This window comes from Scylla paramamosain, chromosome 10, assembly GCF_035594125.1.
Source record: "Scylla paramamosain isolate STU-SP2022 chromosome 10, ASM3559412v1, whole genome shotgun sequence".
NCBI lineage: Eukaryota > Metazoa > Arthropoda > Malacostraca > Decapoda > Portunidae > Scylla > Scylla paramamosain.
Window position 1 is genome coordinate 15,185,010 of NC_087160.1, and position 24,991 is coordinate 15,210,000.

A 24,991-nucleotide genomic window follows, 5' to 3' on the forward strand; every position below is an offset into this window, starting at 1 on the left:
ATGGGTTTCTGACACAGAAACAGTAGTCATTCCAAGGAAAATCAGCAAAATACCTTCTCAGGTCCCCCCAACTGGTAGAGGCAAAATGCCAGAGGCACCTTCACTTAGGGGATCCTGAGGAGGGATTGGAGTGATAGGACAAGATACAGATACGAGATTGTGATCGGAGGAGCCCAACGGAGAAGAAAGGGTGACAGCATAAGCAGGATTAGAGGTCAGGAAAAGGTCAAGAATGTTGGGCATATCTCTAAGACAGGAATATGAGTAGGGTGTTGCACCAATTGCTCTAGGTCATGGAGGATAGCAAAGTTGACGACTAGTTCACCAGAATGGTCAGTGAAGGGAAAGGAAAGCCAAAGCTGGTGGTGAACATTGAAGTCTCCAAGAATGGAGATCTCTGCAAAAGGGAAGAGGGTCAAAATGTGCTCCACTTTGGAAGTTAAGTAGTCAAAGAATTTCTTATAGTCAGAGGAGTTAGGTGAGAGGTATACAGCACAGATAAATTTAGTTTGAGAGTGACTCTGTAGTCATAGCCAGATGGTGAAAAACTCAGAAGATTCAAGAGCGTAGGCACAAGAACAGGTTAAGTCATTGCGCACATAAACGCAATATCCAGCTTTGGATTGAAAATGAGGATAGAGAAAGTAGGAGGGAACAGAAAAGGGGCTACTGGCAGTTGCCTCAGACACCTGAGTTTCAGTGAGAAAAAGAAGATGAGGTTTAGAAGAGGAGAGGTGGTGTTCTACAGATTGAAAATTAGATCTTAGACCGCGAATGTTGCAGAAGTTAATGAAGAAAAAGTTGAGGGGGGTGTCAAGACACTTAGGGTAGTCGACAGAAAGGCAGTCCGACCTGGGGACATTTATGGTCCCCACCCCAGATGGGGACTCCGAGGGTGGTGTAGGAGTCGCCATAATAATTTTGAAATTTTTGAGTGAGGGGTGTGTGTGTGTTATTAGGTGCTTGTAGTTTTCTGTGGCAGGCTGCGACTGCCCCCTTGTGTTGTGAGACACAAAGGGAAACGTTCAGTGAGGTCACAGCTGGGTTTAATGATAAGTTCACAGCACCCCGTGAACAGTGCTATAGACCTCACTGGGAGTAATTATCATTTCGGCAGGTATATATATATATATATATATATATATATATATATATATACATATATATATATATATATATATATATATATATATATATATATATATATATATATATATATATATATATATATATATATATATATATATATATATATATATATATATATATATATATATATATATATATATATATATTGTTATGAGCTCTGCAAATGGTAATGAGTGAAGGAGGAAGAGACACAGAGAAAGGTGATGAGAGAAAGAGCAAGAGAGGGAGGGAGAGTGAGATGAAGACAGAAGATGCCTGAGGTGCAATAAGTGCACGGCTGCCCCACCTGTTTACTTTAAAAACTCCGAGCATATAGTTACTTCCCTTCCTCAAAAAAAATTTGTTACTTCCTTTTGTACCCTCATGTTGAGTCACACATATTATATAATTGAAGAATTTCTCTTGCCTATAGCATATTCAGATTCAATCTAGCCCTTGTAGTTTGCTCCCAATAATTTTTGAAAGATCAGTCTCCATAGGGTGATGCTAGCATGAGTGAAGCGAGCAGGCAGGCAGTGTTAGTCAACCCTCCATCCCTTCTCTTGTACCCCTCCTTCTCCTTTATCATATGGCTTCCCTTTCCTTTTAAGAGGGACACAAGGCAGACAGCCTAGTGCTGCCTCCTTTGTTTCAGTTGGGTTTCTGTTCGCATGAGGGGAAGACATGGTATATATATATATATATAGGGGACAGAGTATTGGAATGGAGTTGGGATATATTTATGTATTTTTTTTTTTTTTTTATGTAGGAAGGACACTGGCCAAGGGCAACAAAAATCTGATAAAAAAAATGCCCACTGAAATGCCAGTCCCATAAAAGGGTCAAAGCAGTGGTCAAAAATTGATGGATAAGTGTCTTGAAACCTCCCTCTTGAAGGAATTCAAGTCATAGGAAGGTGGAAATACAGAAGCAGGCAGGGAGTTCCAGAGTTTACCAGAGAAAGGGATGAATGATTGAGAATACTGGTTAACTCTTGCGTTAGAGAGGTGGACAGAATAAGGGTGAGAGAAAGAAGAAAGTCTTGTGCAGCGAGGCCACAGAAGGAGGGGAGGCATGCAGTTAGCAAGATCAGAAGAGCAGTTAGCATGAAAATAGCGGTAGAAGACAGCTAGATATGCAACATTGCGGCGGTGAGAGAGAGGCTGAAGACAGTCAGTTAGAGGAGAGGAGTTAATGAGATGAAAAGCTTTTGATTCCACCCTGTCTAGAAGAGCAGTATGAGTGGAACACCCCCAGACATGTGAAGCATACTCCATACATGGACGGATAAGGCCCTTGTACAGGGTTAGCATCTGGGGGGTGAGAAAAACTGGTGGAGATGTCTCAGAACACCTAACTTCATAGAAGCTGTTTTAGCAAGAGATGAGATGTGAAGTTTCCAGTTCAGATTATAAGTAAAGGACAGACCGAGGATGTTCAGTGTACAAGAGGGGGACAGTTGAGTGTCATTGAAGAAGAGGGGATAGTTGTCTGGAAGGTTGTGTCGAGTTGATAGATGGAGGAATTGAGTTTTTGAGGCATTGAACAATACCAAGTTTGCTCTGCCCCAATCAGAAATTTTAGAAAGATCAGAAGTCAGGCGTTCTGTGACTTCCCTGCGTGATATGTTTACCTCCTGAAGGGTTGGACGTCTATGAAAAGACGTGGAAAACTGCAGGGTGGTATCATCAGCATAGGAGTGGATAGGACAAGAAGTTTGGTTTAGAAGATCATTAATGAATAATAAGAAGAGAGTGGGTGACAGGACAGAACCCTGAGGAACACCACTGTTAATAGATTTAGAAGAACAGTGACCATCTACCACAGCAGCAATAGAACGGTCAGAAAGGAAACTTGAGATGAAGTTACAGAGAGAAGGATAGAAACTGCAGGAGGGTAGTTTGGAAATCAAAGCTTTGTGCCAGACTCTATCAAAAGCTTTTGATATGTCCAAGGCAACAGCAAAAGTTTCACCAAAATCTCTAAAAGAGGATGACCAAGACTCAGTAAGGAAAGCCAGATCACCAGTAGAGCGGCCTTGATGGAACCCATACTGGCGATCAGATAGAAGGTTGTGAAGTGATAGATGTTTAAGAATCTTCCTGTTGAGGATAGATTCAAAAACTTTAGATAGGCAGGAAATTAAAGCAATAGGATGGTAGTTTGAGAGATTAGAACGGTCACCCTTTTTAGGAACAGGTTGAATGTAGGCAAACTTCCAGCAAGAAGGAAAGGTAGATGTTGACAGACAGAGCTGAAAGAGTTTGACTAGGCAAGGTGCAAGCATGGAGGCACAGTTTCAGAGAACAATAGGAGGGACCCCATTAGGTCCATAAGCCTTCCGAGGTTTTAGGCCAGCGAGGGCATGGAAAACATCATTACGAAGAATTTTAATAGGTGGCATGAAGTAGTCAGAGGGTGGAGGAGAGGGAGGAACAAGCCCAGAATCGTCCAAGGTAGAGTTTTTAGCAAAGGTCTGAGCAAAGAGTTCAGTTTTAGAAATAGATGTGATAGCAGTGGTGCCATCTGGTTGAAATAGAGGAGGGAAAGAAGAAGAAGCAAAGTTATTGGAGATATTTTTGGCTAGATGCCAGAAATCACGAGGGGAGTTAGATCTTGAAAGGTTTTGACATTTTCTGTTAATGAAGGAGTTTTTGGCTAGTTGGAGAACAGACTTGGCATTGTTCCGGGCAGAAATATAAAGTGCATGAGATTCTGGTGATGGAAGGCTTAAGTATCTTTTGTGGGCCACCTCTCTATCATGTATAGCACGAGAACATGCTGTGTTAAACCAAGGTTTAGAAGGTTTAGGACGAGAAAAAGAGTGAGGAATGTATGCCTCCATGCCAGACACTATCAGCTCTGTTATGCGCTCAGCACACAAAGACGGGTCTCTGACATGGAAGCAGTAGTCATTCCAAGGAAAATTAGCAAAATACCTCTTCAGGTCCCCCCAACTAGCAGGCAAAACGCCAGAGGCACCTTCGGTTAGGGGGATCCTGAGGAGGGATTGGAGTGATAGGACAAGATAAAATTATGAGATTGTGATCGGAGGAGCCCAACAGAGAAGAAAGGGTGACAGCATAAGCAGAAGGATTAGAGGTCAGGAAAAGGTCAAGAATGTTGGGCGTATCTCCAAGACGGTCAGGAATACAAGTAGGGTGTTGCACCAATTACTCTAGGTCATGGAGGATAGCAAAGTTGTAGACTAGTTCACCAGGATGGTCAGTGAAGGAAGAGGAAAGCCAAAGCTGGTGGTGAATATTGAAGTCTCCAAGAATGGAGATCTCTGCAAAAGGGAAGAGAGTCAGAATGTGCTCCACTTTGGAAGTTAAGTAGTCAAAGAATTTCTTATAGTCAGAGGTGAGAGGTATACAGCACAGATAAATTTAGTATGAGAGTGACTCTGTAGTCATAGCCAGATGGTGAAAAACTCGGAAGATTCAACAGCGTGGGCACGAGAGCAGGTTAAGTCATTGCGCACATAAACGCAGCATCCAGCTTTGGATTGAAAATGAGGATAGAGAAAGTAGGAGGGAACAGAAAAGGGGCTACTGTCAGTTGCCTCAGACACCTGAGTTTCAGTGAGGAAAAGAAGATGAGGTTTAGAAGAGGAGAGGTGGTGTTCTACAGATGAAAATTAGATCTTAGACCGCAAATGTTGCAGAAGTTAATGAAGAAAAAGTTGAGGGGGGGTGTCAAGACACTTAGGGTCGTTGACAGAAAGGCAGTCCGACCTGGGGACATTTATGGTCCCCTCCCCAGATGGGGACTCCGAGGCTGGTGTAGGAGTCGCCATGATGATTTTAAAATTTTTGAGTGAAGGGTGTGTGTGTTATTAGGTGCTTGTAGTTTTGTGTGGAGGAAGAGAGTTGTCTTTAGAGGCCAGGCTGTGACTGCCCCCTTGTGTTGTGAGACACAAAGGGAAATGTTCAGTGAGGTCACAGCTGGGTTTAATGATAAGTTCACAGCACCCCCTGAACAGTGCTTTAGATCTCACTGGGAGTAATTATCGTTTCGGCAGGTGTCTACTGCCTCCTCCTCTCAAGGAGGGCACTTATTAGTTAGTATTGTATATGAGTTAGTGGCAGCCATGCCCCTACTGGTTAAGTAGACAGCACACCATTCACAGAGGTTTGACAGAGTATGTTGTGCCATTTGTATATATATATATATATATATATATATATATATATATATATATATATATATATATATATATATATATATATATATATATATATATATATATATATATATATATATGTACTTGGTTTGTTGTCGTTCATGCCATTAAATGCTACTGGGATTCAAAGTTCTGTTGAAAGCTTTGGATCCAGAGGATGTAGAGATTCTCTGTTGTGCAGTAGTTGTTACTAACTCCTTGATCTCTAACATGTTGGGGTGGTACTGGCATGTCATCCAGGAAGCTGTAAATGTTACTATCCAGCATGTGAATGGAATGTTCTCTGAGTGTAGGTAGTTTCATTTCAAGTGGGTGGTAGCTCACAGAACATTATAAACCTCATAGTTGTTTACCATTTGTCCTATCTGTGACCCCTAAAACATAGATTTGCAATTCTTTCTCAGCAAACTGACAGTGTTTGGCAGTTGTAGTGCTCCCTTACCTGTAGGAGGTGAAACAGATTGGCAACCTCATACATTTAATGTTTACAGGAGACCAGAAGGACCCTGTATACCAGTATTTGATCCCTGCACCAAGCTACGTAGGTGAATGCATCGGGAAGTTCACCTGAGTTAATGACAGTTGTGAGGGATGCTGAACTTAGTGTTGTTACAATATATTTAATCATTACAGGAGACTAGCAGAACCCTGTAAATGTGTATGTGGGGCCTACACTAAACTACACAGGTGGTAGTTTAGGGAAGCTGACCAAAGGTAGTGCAACTGTGAGAGGGGCTGAAAAGAATAAATATATGAATATATATTCCAACTCTGTGCCAGCACTCTGTCCTTGCAACATTATGTCTGTTCTTTGCTATGAGGTGGGGAAAGTCACATGACAAACGAGGAGTGGGGGCTACAGGAGAAGCGATGAGGGAGGGGGGAACACACAGCCATCTACCCTTGCTTCACTCCTCACTAGCACTGCTCATCTTTCAAAAATTACTGTAAGCAAACTACAAGGGCAGGATGGAATCTGATTATTCTATATGTAAGGTCAGTTCTTGTACTACATAATGTGTTTGACTTGACATGAGGGAACAAAAGAAAGTAAGGAAATTTAATTGAAGAAGGAAACTAAGTAGGAGCTTGGAACTTTTAAAGTAAATTGTGGGGGATGTGGCAGGCACTTTCTCTCTCTCTCTCTCTCTCTCTCTCTCTCTCTCTCTCTCTCTCTCTCTCTCTCTCTCTCTCTCTCTCTCTCTCTCTTCTCATCTTCTTTCTACTTTTCTTCCTCCCTCCCACTATTCTGTTTTTTTTTAATATTGCTGCATCTCATAACAATATAATATATATATATATATATATATATATATATATATATATATATATATATATATATATATATATATATATATATATATATATATATATATATATATATGGCACAATGCCTTTTGTCACACTACATTTACTGCCACTTTTTAACAATTCTTCACCTACAATATATCTATATCTGCCAAAACACTGTTACTGTAGTTGCTTAAAACTTTTCTGAACATGGATAGCATAGGATCTGAAGAAAGACATAACACAAGTTTGTCTGACTTGTCCATTACATAGCTCAGTCTATGATCTAAGGCATGACATCACAGCAAGATGGTAGACTGTGTTCTGGGGAATTGTTTTTATCACCTGTTTTACAGCACTAATACATGGCAGAACATATTTCTTCAGTCATCTCACCAACTGGAATTGGTCCATTCCACATGATTCTGAAGTGAATGAAGCTGACCACACAATCTGTATGGGGTGATACCAACAGTCACTAATCTCAGTGGCAACAGTACACTATGGATGTGTAACAGTATGTTTGAAACTACATCCATATTTTTCTTTATGAAAGTGATAGTGAGTTTTCAATGCTCATGAAATGTCTGCCAACTTTGGCATTTGTGTCTGAAGATGATATCATACCAGTTTTCAATGAACTTGTCCTTGCCCTTCCCAGGAGCCAGAAATCAAAGAGGTGCTGGAGCATTTTGAGTCCACTTACATTCAAGGCATGGAGATTGGTGGATGTTGAAGAGATCCCCATTTCCTTATCAAACTTTGTAACCACTTTGAGGACACAGAATAAAGTACTCTGAAAACCACAAATTGTTGCAAAGGGTTCCACAATGCTCTGAGATCTTTATACATATGTGTGCACCCAATTACATAAAAGATTATGAAGGGTATCACTTAAGACATCACTGTCCAGTGTCTTCTGCACCAAAATACTTTAGTATATTAGTGTGATGCACCAGCTAACAAATACATCTAACTTATGCAACAACTTGGTGGAAAAGTTATGAGGTGAACTGGATAAGCTCCTTCATTTGTGAGCAGTAGCTAACATACAGATTGTGTAAATGGGGGAATGAACCACAGTATCTCCACTAGTTCATGCTTTTCTTACTGGATAAATGTATCTTAATATTTTTTTTATTCCTATATTAATATGTTTGTCAAATTTTATATACACAATGGTGAATGAACCACAGTATTTCCACTGGTTCATATTATTATAAATTGATTCATGACTTTTTGGCAGGATGAATGTTTCTTTATAAATTTCTATATACACTGGTGTCCAGTTTTTCATATTACGTATATATCCACTAGTTCATGCTTTTTTTTTTACTGGATGAATGGAAATGGTTCATTTGACACTAGTTCAGTTGCCCATTGATTCAACTGTCCACTAGTTCAGTTGTCACTGGTTCAGTGGTCCACTGGTTCAATTGTCAATGGTTCAGTTGCCCTAGAACCAACAAAATATTAGAAAACCCCAATGACATTGATGATAATTGCCTTACTTCCTTATTGATGAGGGATGTGTTTGCACCAAATACAAGGAGAGTCTGCACCACAACAGGAGAGGTGGCAAGGTGGAGTGGCGTGTTCCCATTATCATCTAGAATGTTGACTTCAGCATTCCAGCTCAGCAGTGCTATGACACATGGCAATTTGTTCTTTTCAACCTGTGATAAAAAGATATTAAAGAGTAGTATCATTTAGTTCTGAACTATTATTTATCTAAATACTGATTTAAATAAATTTTCTACCTATGAGGTGTTTAGTTTGGGATGAGCAAAGCTACATTTTTAGCAGTTCTGAGTTGGACCTGCCAGAATATTTTATTGGCCCTTATCTTCATGTCACCATATATTTCAAACCATTTTTGTCTTTACAACATAGTTGAAAATCCCTCTGAATATAGGGGTACACCTAACTTAGCACTCAGAGCTTTGTCACATGTGTGGAAGGCACTGAGAGAGAGTATATTGTAGGAGAGGCAAACGTGACATTTCTGGTTGCCAATCAGCAGCAGGCTGCACTCTGATGTCACACCACACCTTCCACACATCCAATCAGATGAGAATACTCCTGCTAGTCCGCCAGACAGTGCCTTTGTATTTGCATATAAATCATTAAATCTACAGAAAATTACCTGTGAGCGCCACATAAACAAAAAACATGAACAGTGATAGTGAGTCACATGGACCTTTTCAGGAAGAGAAAATGTGATCCTAAGACCTGGGAAAAGAATGTAACAAAGAAAAAACATAGTCTTAGCTAAGGCTTAGTATTTACTAATACCAATGTAGCTGATTCTTAGTATGTCTTGTTTTTTAAACTATGGTATTAGTGTCAACTCATTGGAGACACCACAGGTTCCTCAATTAAATAAATGTTGGTGTGTCCTACCCCCTCTGCAACAAGAAACACCAATGATATTCATGATTCACATGTGGTTGTTTTGAAAGTTATGTTAAAAATATGATAATATATCAATATACTTCTGTGCTAAAGGAAAACAGTATCCATCATCGTAAGGAAGAGATTAATGTGTTTATAAATGCATATGTCCTAGTCCCCTTACCCACGTGAGTTATGGTTCATTTAGTGTGCAGATCACCCACCAGATTGAGAGAGCTATCAATTTCCATTACCTCCAAGGTTTACAGCATCTTCACATAATAATTGCAATATTTAAGTATTTTTAATACATAAAACATTAAAATTTTATTATTCTTGGTCAGAAACATGTTATATGCTCTAACTGGGCTTTATCAAGCTTGGGCTAGCAAACAGCATTACCTAGTTGATGGAAAAATCATATTTATTTAACTGTATATAACATATCATATTGAGAATGTGAAATTTTTAACTGGATCAGCAAATAAAAACAGGATAGGCTATATGATACAGGCACTGGAAATTGTAGGCTATGTGGTGGCTGGTGAGTTGGTTATTATTAGCTGATACGTATGAACATCTCACCAATTTCAATGTGAAGCCACCATGGTAATATTCAAGAAACTTTTCCTGCTGTTATTATTGATTGTTTTAGTTCCATTCTTTTACAGACACATTTTTAAATTTTTTTGGGGGTTACAGAGGAGGTGGCATTTTCCCACTCTATTACATTTTATGTCTATTCAAATGTGTCTGCAAAAGAATGGAACTAAAACAATTAATAATAATGATTGGAAAGGACTCTGGAATATTACCATCCCTTTTTCCAGGTTAATTTTGATATTCTTGTCAATTAATCTCATAACCACAAGCACAAGATTCCATAGCATGGGCTTAATAACCTGTTTCCAAACTAACTATAGTAGTTGGCAGTTATAAAGCATGTCTAGAATAGTTTTGAAAACTCATGAAAATAATTATTCCACTGCATAAATATGATGTATATCTAGAACTCCTTGATCTTGTGGATCAAGCTCTGAGGTGAGGCTTCCCAGAGATGTTTCCCTGGCAAAATCTGTTCACATACCTTTCTGAGGAGCAGGCTCTCACCTGCTTGTACACCTGAAGATTTTTTTTATGTAGGAGGAACACTGGCCAAGGGCAACAACAATACAATAAAAAAAAAAGCCCAATGAGATGCCCAATTGCCAAACAGGGTCTAAAGCAGTAGTAAAAAATTGAAGGATAAATGTCTTGAAACCTTCCCCTGGAAGGAATTCATGTCATAGGAAGGTGGATATACTGAAGCAGGCAGGGAGTTCCAGAGTTTACTAGAGAAAGGGATAAATGCTTGAAAATAACTCTTGCATCGCATCTGAGAAATGGACAGAATAGGGGTGAGAGAAAGAAGAAACTTGTGCAATGAACCCATGGGAAGAGGGGAGGCATGCAGTTAGCAAGATCACATGAGCAGTTAGCATGAAAATAGCAGTAGAAGATAGCAAGAGATGCAGTATTGCGGCGATGAGAAAAAAAGCTAAAGACAGTCACTTAGAGGAGAGGAATTGATGAGATGAAAAGTTTTTGATTCCACCCTGTCTAAAACAGCAGTATGAGTGGAAACCTCCCAAACACGTGAGGCATACTCCATACATGGATGGATAAGCCTCTTGTACTGAGTTAGCAGCTGGGGGGGTGGGGGGGTGAGAAAAACTGGCAGAGACGTCTCAGAATGGTTAGCTGTTCTAGTTAGAGATGAGATGTGAAGTTTCCAGTTTAGATTATAAGAAAAGGACAGACTGAAGGTGTTCAGGGTACAAGAGGGGGACAGTTGAGTGTCATTGAAGAAGAGGGGATAGTTGTCTGGAAGGTTGTGTCAAATTGATAGATGGAAGAATTGAGTTTTGAGGCATTGAACAATACCATGTTTGCTCTGCAAACTTGATATTGTGCTCAATAAGAAATTTTAGAGACATCAGAAGTCAGGCATTCTGTGTTTTCCCTTTGTGAACTGTTTACTTCCTGAAGGGTTGGACGTCTGTGAAAAGACATGGAAAAAGTGCAGGGTGGTATCATCAGTGTAGGAGGGGAAAGGACAAGAAGTTTGGTTTAGATCATTGATGAATAATGGGAAGAGAGTGGGTGACAGGACAGTACCCTGAGGAACACCACTGTTAATAGATTTAGGAGAAGAACAGTGACCATTTACCAAAGCAGCAATGGAATGATTAAAAAGGAAACTTGAGATGAAGTTACAGAGAGAAGGATAGAAGCCATAGGAGGGTAGTCTGGAAATCAAAGCTTTGTGCCCAACTCTATCAAAAGCTTTTGATATGTCTATGCCAACAGTAAAAAATTCAGCAAAATCTCTAAAAGAGGATGACCAAGACTCAGTAAGGAAAGCCAGAAGATCACCAGTAGAGCAGCCCTGATGGAACCCATACTGGCAGTTAAATAGAAGGTTCTGAAGTAAAAGATGTTTAAGAATCTTCCTGTTGAGGAAAGATTAAAAAACTTTAGACACACAGGAAATTAAAGCAATAGGACAGTAGTTTCAGGGATTAGAACAGTCACCCTTTTTAGGAATAGGCTGAATGTAGACAAACTTCCAGCAAGAAAGAAAGGTAGATGTTAACAGACAAAGTTGGAAGAGTTTGACAAGGCAATATGCAAGCAAGCACTGAGGAGCAGTTTCGGAGAACAATAGGAAGGACCCCATCAGGTCCATAAGCCTTCCGAGGGTTTAGGCCAGCTAGGGTATGGAAAACATCATTGTGAAGAATTTTAATAGCTAGCATGAAGTAGTGAGAGGATGGAGGAGAGGGAGAAACAAGCCCTGAATCATCCAAGGTAGAGTTTTTAGCAAAAGTTTGTGTGAAGAGTTCAGTTTTAGAGATAGATGTTATAGCAGTGCTGCCATCTGGTTGAAATACAGGAGGGAAAGAAGAAGCAAAGTTATTGGAAATGTTTTTGGCTATGTGCCAGAAGTCATGAGGGAATTTAGATCTTGAAAGATTTTGACACATTCAATTATGAATGATTTTTTGGCGAGTTGTAGAACAGACTTGGCATGTTTTCAGACAGGAATATAAAGCGCATGAGATTCTGGTAATAGAAGGCTCAAGTACCTTTTGTGGGCCACCTCTCTATCATGTATAGCAGGAGAATAGGCTGTGTTAAACCAAGGTTTGCAAGGTTTAGGCTGAGAAAGAGTGAGGAATGTACGCCTCCATGCCAGACACCTCTGTTATGTGCTCAGCACACAGAGACAGATCTATGACACGGAAGCAGTAGCCATTCCAAGGAAAATCAGCAAAATACCTCCTCAGGTCCCCTTAACTAGCAGAGGCCAAACAATAGAGGCACCTTCGCTTAGGGGGATCCTGAGGAGGGACTGGAGTAATAGGACAAGATACAGATATGAGACTGTGATTACAAAAGCCAAATGGAGAAGAGAGGGTAGAAGCATAAGCAGAAGGATTAAAGGTTAGGAAAGAGTCAATAAGTATTAGAGACTAAAGGATGTACAGCCCTGACAAAAAAAAAAAAAAAAAAAAAAAAAAAAAAAAAAAAAAAAAAAAAATATATATATATATATATATATATATATATATATATATATATATATATATATATATATATATATATATATATATATATATATATATATATATATATATATATATATATATATATATATATATATATATATATATATATTCATTTACTTTTTTATTTTTTTTTCTATTTAAGAGGGACACCAGCCAAGACCAACAAAAATTGCCCCCCCAAAAAAAAAAAAGCCCACTGAGATGCCAGTCCCTGAATAGGGTCCAAAGCTGTAGTCAAGAAACTGAAAGATAATTATCTTGAAACCTCCCTCTTCAAGGAGTTCAGGTCATAGGAAGGTAGAAATACAGAAGCAGGCAGGGAGTTCCAGAGTTTTTTTTTTTTTTATGTGGGAGAGGCACTGGCCAGGGGCAACAAAAATCCAATAAAAAAAAAAAAAACCCACTGAAATGCCAGTCCCATAAAAGTGTCCAAAGCGGTAGTCAAAAACTGAATGATAAGTATCTTGAAACCTCCCTCTTGAAGGAACTCAAGTCATAGGAAGGTGGAAATACAGAAGCAGGGAGGGAGTTCCAGAGTTTACCAGAGAAAGGGATGAATGATTGAGAATACTGGTTGACTCTTGCATTAGAGAAGTGGACAGAATAGGGGTGAGAGAAAGAAGAAAGTCTTGTGCAGCGAGGCCACAGGAGGAAGGGAAGCATGCAGTTAGCATGATCAGAAGAGCAGTTAGCATGAAAATAATGGTAGAAGACAGCTAGAGATGCAACATTGCAGCGATGAGAAAGAGGCTGAAGACAGTCAGTTAGAGGAGAGGAGTTGATGAGACAAAAAGCTTTTGATTCCACCCTGTCTAGAAGAGCAGCATGTGTGGAACCCTCCCCAGGCATGTGAACCACACTCCATACATGGATCGATAAGCCACTTGTACAGAGTTAACAGGTGTGGGGGTGAGAAAAACTGGCAGAGACGTCTCAGAACGCCTAACTTCATAGAAGCTATTTTAGCTAAAGATGAGATGTGAAGTTTTCAGTTCAGATTATAAGAAAAGGACAAACTGAGCATGTTCAGTGTAGAAGAGGGGGACAGTTGAGTGTCATTAAAGAAGAGGGGATAGTTGTCTGGAAGGTTGTGTCGAGTTGAAAGATGGAGGAATTGAGTTTTTGAGGCACTGAACAATATCAAGTTTGCTCTGCCCCAGTCAGAAATTTTAGAGAGACCAGAAATCAGGTGTTTTGTGGCTTCCCTGCATGAACAGTTTACTTCCAGAAGGGTTGGATGTCTATGAAAAGACATGGAAAAGTGCAGGGTGGTATCATCAGTGTAGGAATGGATAGGATAAAAAGTTTCGTTTAGATCATTGATGAATAATAGGAAGAGAGTGGGTGACAGGACAGAACCCTGAGGAACACCACTGTTAATAGATTTAGGAGAAGAACAGTGACCGTCTACCACAGCAGCAATAGAACATTCAGAAAGAAAACTTGAGATGAAGTTACTGAGAGAAAGAGAGAAGCTGTAGGAAGGTAGTTTGGAAATCAAAGCTTTGTGCCAGACTCTATCAAAAGCTTTTTATATGTCTAAGGTAACAGCAAAAGTTTCACCAAATCTCTAAAAGAGGATGACCAAGACTTAGAAGATCACCAGTAGAGTTGAAGGAACCCATACTGCTAATCAGATAGAATGTTGTGAAGTGATTGATGTTTAAGAATCTTCCTGTTGAGGATAGATTCAAAAACTTTAGATACGCAGGAAATTAAAGCAATAGGACGGTAGTTTGAGATGTTAGAGTGGTCACAGTTTTTAGGAACAGGCTGAATATAGGGAAACTTCCAGCAAGAAGAAAAGGTATATGTTAATAGACAAAGTTGAAAGAGTTTGACAAGGCAAGGTGCAAGCACGGATGCACAGTTTCGGAGAACAACAGGAGGGACCCCATCAGGTCCATAACCCTTCTGAGAGTTTAGGCCAGCAAAAGCATGAAAAACATCATTGCGAAGAATTTCAATACGTAGCACGAAGTAGTCAGAGGGTGGAGAAGAGGGAGGAACAAGCTCTGAATCGTCCAAAGGCTTGAGTGAAGAGTTCAACTTTAAGGATAGATGTGATAGCAGTGGTGCTATCTGGTTGAAATAACGGACGGAAAGAAGTAAAGTTATTGGAGATATTTTTGGCTAGATGCCAGAAGTCACAAGGGGAGTTAGATCTTGAAAGATTTTGACACTTTCTATTATTGAATGAGTTTTTGGCTAGTTGGAAAAGAGACTTGGTTCTGGGCAGAAATATAAAGTGCATGAGATTCTGGTGATGGAAGGCTCAAGTACCTTTTGTAGGCCACCTCTCTATCATGTATAGCACAAAACCAATGTTTGGAAGGTTCATGTTGAGAAAAAGAGTGAGGAATGTACGCCTCCATACCAGACACTATCACCTCTGTTATGTGCTCGGCACACAGAGACAGGTCCCTGTCACAGAAGCAGTAGTCATTCCAAGGAAAATCAGCAAAATACCTCCTCAGGTCTCCCCCAACTAGCAGAGGCAAAACACCAGAGACATCTCTGGTTAGGGGGATCCTGGGGAGGGACTGGAGTGATAGGACAAGATACAGATACGAGATTGTGATCAGAGGAGCCCAACGGAGAAGAAAGGGTGACAGCATAAGCAGAAGGATTAGAGGTCAAGAAAAGGTCAAGAATGTTGGGCGTATCTCCAAGACGGTCAGGAATATGAGTAGGGTGTTGCACCAATTGCTCTAGGTCATGGAGGATAGCAAAGTTGACGACTAGTTCACCAGAATGGTCAGTGAAGGGAAAGGAAAGCCAAAGCTGGTGGTGAACATTGAAGTCTCCAAGAATGGAGATCTCTGCAAAAGGGAAGAGGGTCAAAATGTGCTCCACTTTGGAAGTTAAGTAGTCAAAGAATTTCTTATAGTCAGAGGAATTTGGTAAGAGGTATACAACACAGATAAATTTAGTTTGAGAGTGACTCTGTAGTTGTAGCCAGATGTTGCAAAACTCTTAAGATTTGAATAAAAAGCATGGGCACAAGAGCAGGTTAAGTCATTGCACACATAAATACAACATCCAGCTTTGGATTGAAAATGAGGATAGAGAAAGTAGGAGGGAACAGAAAGGGGGCTACTCTCAGTTGCCTCAGACATCTGTGTTTCATTGAGGAAAAGAAGATGAGGGTAGAGGAGAGGAGAGCAGAGGTGGTGTTCTACAGGTTGAAAATTAGATCTAAGACCGCAAATGTTGCAGAAGTTTATTAAGAAAAAGTCGAGGGGGATTGAAAATGAGGATAGAGAAAGTAGGAGGGAATAGAAAGGGGGCTACTCTCAGTTGCCTCAGACACCTGTGTTTCATTGAGAAAAAGAAGATGAGGGTAGAGGAGAGGAGAGCAGAGGTGGTGTTCTACAGATTGAAAATTAGATCTAAGACCGCAAATGTTGCAAAAGTTAATTAAGAAAAAGTCAAGGGGGTATCAAGACACTTAGGGTCGATACCAGAAGAGCAGTCCGACCAGGGGACATTTGTAGTCCCCTCCCCAGATAGGGAATCTGATGCTGGTGTAGGAATCCCCATGATAATTTTGAATTTTGAGAGAAGGGTGCGTGTGTGTGTGTGTGTGTGTAATTAGGTGCCTGTAGTTTTCTGTGAAGGAAGAGAGTTGTCTTTAAAGGGCAGGCTGTGACTACCCCCTTGTATTCTGAGACACAAAGAGAAATGTTCAGTGAGGTTAAAGCTGGGTTTAATGATAAGCTCATAGCACCCGCTGATCCAGTGCTTTAGACCTCACTGGGAGTAATTATTGTATACAAATATATATATATATATATATATATATATATATATATATATATATATATATATATATATATATATATATATATATATATATATATATATATATGTAAGGTAAACAGGGATACACCAGACTTCCTTCTTCATTTATTGCAAAGTTTCACCTTCACAGAAGAAATCATAAAACTAAAAAATTGATAAAAATAATTACAAAGACAGAAAAAGCATAAAATATCATATTAGGGACAAAATTAAAAACAAAACACCAATCAAAAGGGGACTGGCAGGCTAATATTAACAGAAACAATGAGACAAAATAAACTATTGGCAGCACCTCATACATAAGAAAAAAATCATGCAAAATAAAGGTATAATGCTATGAACAAAACTTGAATGCTCTCATGTGTGGTGTGGTGAAAGCTGACAGAGTGGCAGTGTGAGAACTAGATTAGTTATGAACCCAGATCCCCAAAACTCTGAGCAGAGTTTAAGAAAGATATAATTGTGAAGAAGATAGTTGGTTTAAATAACCAACTATCTTCTTCACAATTATATAACAATTCAGGTTTCAGGTGTTTAATATAGATAGCTTCTAATGTTTTGGTGTCTGTATGTGCATCAGCTTTATGTAATATAGTAAAATGCTTCTCTGAAAACAGATGATCATGTGGGTGTGAATGTGTTCTTATCTGCTTATTACACACACATGATCATCCATTATCGGAGAAGGATTTTAATATATTACATAAAGCCGACGCACATACAAAAACTAAAATATTAGAAGCTATTTACATTAAACACCCGAAACCTGACTTAAACAACCAACTGTCACCATCACAATTATATCTTTTATAAACTCTGCTTGGAGCTTTTGGGATCTGGGTTCATAACTAATCTAATTCTCACACCGCCACCCTTTGTTAGTCCTCACCACACCACATGTAAAAGCACACAAGGTTTGTCCATAGTTTCATATCTTGATTTTGCTTGATTTTTTTTGTTATGTATAAGCAGCTGCCAATAATTTATTTTCTCACAATGTTTTCTGTTAATGCTTGCCTGCCTACCCCCTTTTGGTTGGTGTTTTGTTTTTAACTTTTGTCCCTAGTGTGATATTTTATGATTTTTCTGTCTTTGTACTTATTTTTATTAATTCTTTTTAGCCTGATGATGCCTTCTGTGAAGGTGAAATGTTGCAGTAAATGAAGAAGGAAGTCTGGTGTATCCCTGCTTACCACATCTATAACTCTGAACCTGTTCTACTATATATATATATATATATATATATATATATATATATATATATATATATATATATATATATATATATATATATATATATATATATATATATATCATATTTCCCACCATATAAGATGCATTTTCCCCCCCCCCCAAAAAAAAAAAAGCTCCAAAAATCACCATGTCTCATAACCTGATGGTTAGGTTTGGGTAGGCCAATGGAATTTTTAATTTTTATTTTATTTTTTTTAAATGTAGGAGGGACACTGGCTAAGGGCCACAAAAATTCAATAAAAAAAAAAAAAGTGCCCACTGAGATCCCAATCCCTGAATAGGGTCCGAAGTGGTAGTAAAAAAATTGAAGGATAAGTGTCTTGAAATCTCCCTCTTCAAGGACTTCATTCAGGTCATAGGAAGGTGGAAATACAGAAGCAGGCATGGAGTTCCAGAGTTTACCAGGGAAAAGGATGAATGGTTGAGAATACTGGTTTATTCTTGCATTAAAAAGGTGGTGAGAAGGGTGAGAGAAAGAAAGTCCTGTGCAGCAAAGCCATGGGAGGAGGGGAGGCATTTAGTTAGCATGATCAGAAGAGCAGTTAGCATGAAAATAACAGTAGAAGATAGCAAGAGATGCAACATTGCAGCAATGAGAAAGAGGCTGAAGACAGTCAGTTAGAGGAGAGGAATTGATGAGATGAAAAGCTTTTAATTCAATTCTGTCATTTTTTTTTTTTTTTTTTATGTAGGAAGGATACTGGCCAAGGGCAACAAAAATCTAATAAAAAAAAATGCCCACTGAAATGCCAGTCCCATAAAAGGGTCGAAGCAGTGGTCAAAAATTGGTGGATAAGTGTCTTGAAACCTCCCTCTTGAAGGAATTCAAGTCATAGGAAGGTGGAAATACAGAAGCAGGCAGGGAGTTCCACAGTTTACCAGAGAAAAGGATGAATGATTGAGAATACTGGTTAACTCTTGCGTTAGAGAGGTGGACAGAATAGGGGTGAAAGAAAGAAGAAAGTCTTGTGCAGCGAGGCCGCGGAAGGAGGGGAGGCATGCAGTTAGCAAGATCAGAAGAGCAGTTGGCATGAAAATAGCGGTAGAAAACAGCTAGATATGCAACATTGCGGCGGTGAGAGAGGGGCTGAAGACAGTCAGTTAGAGGAGAGGAGTTGATGAGACAAAAAGCTTTTGATTCCACCCTGTCTAGAAGAGCAATATGAGTGGAACCCCCCCAGACATGTGAAGCATACTCCATACATGGACGGATAAGGCCCTTGTACAGAGTTAGCAGCTGGGGGGGGTGAGAAAAACTGGAGGAGACGTCTCAGAACACCTAACTTCATAGAAGCTGTTTTAGCTAGAGATGAGATGTGAAGTTTCCAGTTCAGATTATAAGTAAAGGACAGACCGAGGATGTTCAGTGTAGAAGAGGGGGACAGTTGAGTGTCATTGAAGAAGAGGTAAGAGGTGATGTTGTCTGGAAGGTTGTGTCGAGTTGATAGATGGAGGAATTGAGTTTTTGAGACATTGAACAATACCAAGTTTGCTCTGCCCCAATCAGAAATTTTAGAAAGATCAGAAGTCAGGTGTTCTGTGGCTTCCCTGTGTGATATGTTTACCTCCTGAAGGGTTGGACGTCTATGAAAAGATGTGGAAAAGTGCAGGGTGGTATCATCAGCACAGGGGTGGATAGGACAAGAAGTTTGGTTTAGAAGATCATTAATGAATAATAAGAAGAGAGTGGGTGACAGGACAGAACCCTGAGGAACACCACTGTTAATAGATTTAGGAGAAGAACAGTGACTGTCTACCACAGCAGCAATAGAACGGTCAGAAAGGAAACTTGAGATGAAGTTACAGAGAGAAGGATAGAAACAGTAGGAGGGTAGTTTGGAAATCAAAGCTTTGTGCCAAACTCTATCAAAGGCTTTTGATATGTCCAAGGCAACAGCAAAAGTTTCACCAAAGTCTCTAAAAGAGGATGACCAAGACTCAGTAAGGAAAGCCAGAAGATCACCAGTAGAGCGGCCTTGACGGAACCCATACTGGCGATCAGATAGAAGGTTGTGAAGTGATAGATGTTTAAGAATCTTCCTGTTGAGGATAGATTCAAAAACTTTAGATAAGCAGGAAATTAAAGCAATAGGATGGTAGTTTGAGGGATTAGAGCGGTCACCCTTTTTAGGAACAGGTTGAATGTAGGCAAACTTCCAGCAAGAAGGAAAGGTAGATGTTGACAGACAGAGCTGAAAGAGTTTGACTAGGCAAGGTGCAAGCACGGAGGCACAGTTTCGGAGAACAATAGGAGGGAGCCCATCAGGTCCATAAGCCTTCCGAGGGTTTAGGCCAGCGAAGGCATGGAAAACATCATTGCGAAGAATTTTAATACGTGGCATGAAGTAGTCAGAGGGTGGAGGAGAGGGAGGAACAAGCCCAGAATCGTCCAAGGTAGAGTTTTTAGCAAAGGTTTGAGCAAAGAGTTCAGCTTTAGAAATAGATGTGATAGCAGTGGTGCCATCTGGTTGAAGTAGAGGAGGGAAAGAAGAAGAAGCAAAGTTATTGGAGATATTTTTGGCTAGATGCCAGAAATCACGAGGGGAGTTAGATCTTGAAAGGTTTTGACATTTTCTGTTAATGAAGGAGTTTTTGGCTAGTTGGAGAACAGACTTGGCATGGTTCCAGGCAGAAATATAAAGTGCATGAGATTCTGGTGATGGAAGGCTTAAGTACCTTTTGTGGGCCACCTCTCTATCATGTATAGCACGAGTACAAGCTGTGTTAAACCAAGGTTTAGAAGGTTTAGGACGAGAAAAAGAGTGAGGAATGTACGCCTCCATGCCAGACACTATCACCTCTGTTATGCGCTCAGCACACAAAGACGGATCTCTGACACGGAAGCAGTAGTCATTCCAAGGAAAATCAGCAAAATACCTCCTCAGGTCCCCCTAACTAGCAGAGGCAAAACGCCAGAGGCACCTTCGTTTAGGGGGATCCTGAGGAGGGATTGGAGTGATAGGACAAGATAAAGATATGAGATTGTGATCGGAGGAGCCCAACGGAGAAGAAAGGGTGACAGCATAAGCAGAAGGATTAGAGGTCAGGAAAAGGTCAAGAATGTTGGGCGTATCTCCAAGACGGTCAGGAATACGAGTAGGGTGTTGCACCAATTGCTCTAGGTCATGGAGGATAGCAAAGTTGTAGGCTAGTTCACCAGGATGGTCAGTGAAGGGAGAGGAAAGCCAAAGCTGGTGGTGAACATTGAAGTCTCCAAGAATGGAGATCTCTGCAAAAGGGAAGAGGGTCAGAATGTGCTCCACTTTGGAAGTTAAGTAGTCAAAGAATTTCTTATAGTCAGAGGAGTTAGGAGAGAGGTATACAGCACAGATAAATTTAGTATCAGAATGACTCTGTAGTCGTAGCCAGATGGTGGAAAACTCGGAAGATTCAAGAGCGTGGGCACGAGAGCAGGTTAAGTCATTGCGCACATAAACGCAGCATCCAGCTTTGGATCGAAAATGAGGATAGAGAAAGTAGGAGGGAACAGAAAAGGGACTACTGTCAGTTGCCTCAGACACCTGAGTTTCAGTGAGGAAAAGAAGATGAGGTTTAGAAGAGGAGAGGTGGTGTTCTACAGATTGAAAATTAGATCTTAGACTGCGAATGTTGCAGAAGTTAATGAAGAAAAAGTTGAGGGTGGTGTCGAGACACTTAGGGTTGTCGACGGAAAGGCAGTCCGACCTGGGGACATTTATGGTCCCCTCCCCAGATGGGGACTCCAAGGCTGGAACAGCTGTTTAAAACAGCAGTATGAGTGGAATCCCCCCCCCCCGAGACATGTGAAGCATACTCCATACATGGATGAATAAGGCCCTTCTACAGAGTTAGCAGATGGAGAGGGGTGAGAAAAACTGGCAGAGACATCTCAGAACACCTAACTTCATAGAAACTGTTCTAGCTAAAGATGAGATGTGAAGTTTCTGTTTTAGATTATAAGAAAAGGACAAGTGTAGAAGAGGGGGACAGTTGAGTGTCATTGAAGAAGAGGGGATAATTGTCTGGAAGGTTGTGTCGAGTTGATAGATGGAGGAATTGAGCTTTTGAGGTACTGAACATTACCAAGTTTGCTCTGCCCCAGTCAGAAATTTTAGAGAGATCAGAAGTCATGTGTTCTGTGGCTTCCCTGTATGAACTGTTTACTTCCTGAAGGGTTGGATGCTTAGGAAAAAGAGATGGAAAAGTGCAGAATGGTATTCTCAGTGTAAGAGTGGATAGGACAAGAAGTTTGGATTAGAAGATCATTGATGAATAATAGGAAGAGTTTGGGTGACAGAACAGCACCCTGAGGAAAAGCACTGTTAATAAATTTAGGAGAAGAACAGTGACCATCTACCACAGCAGCAATAGAATGGTCAGAAAGGAAACTTGAGATGAAACTACAGAGAGAAGGCTAGAAGCCATAGGAGGGTAGTTTGGCAATCAAAGCTTTTGTGCCAGACTCTATCAAAAGTTTTTGATACCTCTATGGCATCAGCAAAAGTTTTACCAAAATCTCTAAAAGAGGATGACTAAGACTCAGTAAGAAAAGCCAGATCACCAGAAGAGTGGCCTTGATGGAACCTATACTGGAAATCAGATAGAAGGTTGTGAAGTGAAAGATGTTAAGAATCTTCTTGTTGAAGATAAAAAGAGGATGACTAAGACTCAGTAAGAAAAGCCAGATCACCAGAAGAGCGGCCTTGCTGGAACCTATACTGGCAATCAGATAGAAGGTTGTGAAGTGAAAGATGTTTAAGAATCTTCCTGTTGAGGATAGATTAAAAAACTTTAGATAGGCAGGAAATTAAAGCAATAGGATGGTGACAGTAGTTTGAGGGATTAAAACAGTCACCCTTTTTAGGAACTGGCTGAATGTAGGCAAACTTCCAGCAAGAAGGAAAGGTATATGTTAACAGACAGAGCTGAAAGAGTTTGACTAGGCAAGGTGCAAGCATGGAGGCACAGTTTCAGAGAACAATAGGAGGAACCCTATCAGGTCCATAAGCCTTCCAAGGGTTTAGGCCAACGAGGGCAGGAAAAACTTAATTGTGAAGAATTTTAAAAGGTAGCATGGAATAATGAGAGGATGGAGGAGAGGGAGAAACAAGCCCTGAATCATCCAAGGTAGAGTTTTTAGCAATGGTTTAAGTGAAGAGTTCAGGTTTAGAGGTAGATGTGATAGCAGTGCTGCCATCTGGTTGAAATAAAGGAGGGAAAGAAGAAGCAAAGTTACTGGAGATTTTTTTGGTTAGGTCCCAGAAGTCATGAGGGAAGTTAGATCTTGAAAGATTTTGACACATTTTATTACTGAAGGAGTTTTGGCTAGTTGTAGAACAGATTTGGCAAGGTTTTGGACAAAAAAAATAAAGCGCAAGAGATTCTCGTTATGGAAGGCTCAAGTACCTTTTGATGGGCCACCTCTCTATCATGTATAGCATGAGAAAAGGCTGTGTTAAACCAAGGTTTGGAAGGTTTAGGTCAAGAAAAAGAGTGAGGAATGTATGCCTCCATGCCTGATGCTATCACCTCAGTTATGCGCTCAGCACACTGAGACGGATCTCCAACATGGAAGTAGTAGTCATTCCAAGGTAAATCAGCAACTCCTCAGGTCCCCCCCAACTAGCAGAGGTAAAACACCAGTGGCACCTCCATTTAGGGGGAGGTTAACAACATAAACAGAAAGGTTAGAGATTTCATTATGAAAAGGTCAAGAATGATGGGGCATATCTCCAAGGGTTATGGTTACCAGTACTAGAGTAATGCCTAAACACCACTGTTTGACCCAGAATGAAATATGTATGTTTATATATTATTATTAGATAACAATTACAAATCAAAATAATGTTTAAAATTACTAGATAATGATTAGGAACCAAAATAATGTTAAAACATATAAACCTGTAGCACCAAGATCAAGTTCAGAGAATCAAAGACTTAAACATGCAAAGGGAGTGTTTTGTTTATCATTTCAAGTCGACAGCTGGGTAGAAGGGCTGTAACTCTTCAACCAATAGTGGAACATCTTGAACACAGAGAGAGGCAGAAAGCAACATAAGGCACCTACTGAAACGATAATTACTCCCAGTGTGGTCTAAGCACTTGATCAGGGGGTGATGTGAACTTATCATTAAATCCAGCTGTGACCTCACTGAATCACCCTTTGTGTCTCACAACACAAGGGGGCAGTCACAGCCTGCACTCTAAAGACAACTCTCTTCCTCTACACAAAACTACAAGCACCTAACAACACACACACACCCTTCAATGAAAAATTCAAAATTATCATGGCGATTCCTACACCAGCCTCGGAGTCCCCATCTAGGGAGGGGACCACAAATGTCCCCAGGTCAGACTGCTCTTTTGATAACGACCCTAAGTGTCTTGACACCCCCCTCAACTTTTTCTTCATTAACTTCTACAACATTCGCAGTCTTAGATCTAATTTTCAATCTGTAGAACACCACCTCTCCTTTTCTAAACCTCATCTTCTTTTCCTCACTGAAACTCAGGTGTCTGAGGCAACTGACAGTAGCCCCTTTTCTGTTCCCTCCTACTTTCTCTATCCTCATTTTCAATCCAAAGCTGGATGTTGTGTTTACATGCGCAATGACTTAACCTGCTCTTGTGCCCACGCTCTTGAATCTTCCGAGTTTTCCACCATCTGGCTATGACTAGAGTCATTCTCAAACTAAATTTATTTGTGCTGTATACCTCTCACCTAACTCCTCTGACTTAAGAAATTCTTTGACTACTTAACTTCCAAAGTGGAGCACATTCTGACTGTCTTCCCTTTTGCAGAGATCTCCATTCTTGGAGACTTCAATGTTCACCACCAGCTTTGGCTTTCCTCTCCCTTCACTGACCATCCTGGTGAACTAGCCTTCAACTCTGCTGTCCTCCATGACCTAGAGCAATTGCTGCAACACCCAACTCATATTCCTGACCATCTTGGAGATACGCCCAACATTATTGACCTTTTCCTGACCTCTAGTCCTGCTTATGCTGTCACCCTCTCTTCTCCGTTGGGCTCCTCTGATCACAGTCTCATATCTGTATCTTGTCCTATTGCTCCAATCCTTCCTCAGGATCCCCCTAAGTAAAGGTTTCTCTGGTGTTTTGCCTCTGCTAGTTGGGGGACCTGAGGAGGTATTTTGCAGATTTTCCTTGGAATGACTACTGCTTTTGTGTCAAAGACCTGTCTTTGTATGCTGAGCATATAACATGGGTGATAGTGTCTGGCACGGAGGCATACATTCCTCACCCTTTTTCTCAACCTAAACCTTCCAAACCTTGGTTTAACGCAGCTTGTTCTCATGCTATACACAGTAGCAAGTTGGCCCAG

General features: G+C 40.3%; 1 protein-coding gene across 1 annotated transcript in view; it reads right to left on the minus strand.

The window, feature by feature from the left end:
- The window catches only part of LOC135104255 (85/88 kDa calcium-independent phospholipase A2-like), a 50,749-nt gene that overhangs the window by 13,062 nt on the left and 12,696 nt on the right, over positions 1-24,991 (minus strand). The window contains exon 4 of the mRNA XM_064011440.1: positions 8,116-8,280. Within this exon, the coding sequence (XP_063867510.1) occupies positions 8,116-8,280 (165 nt within the window). The remainder of the gene's footprint in view (positions 1-8,115; positions 8,281-24,991) is intronic.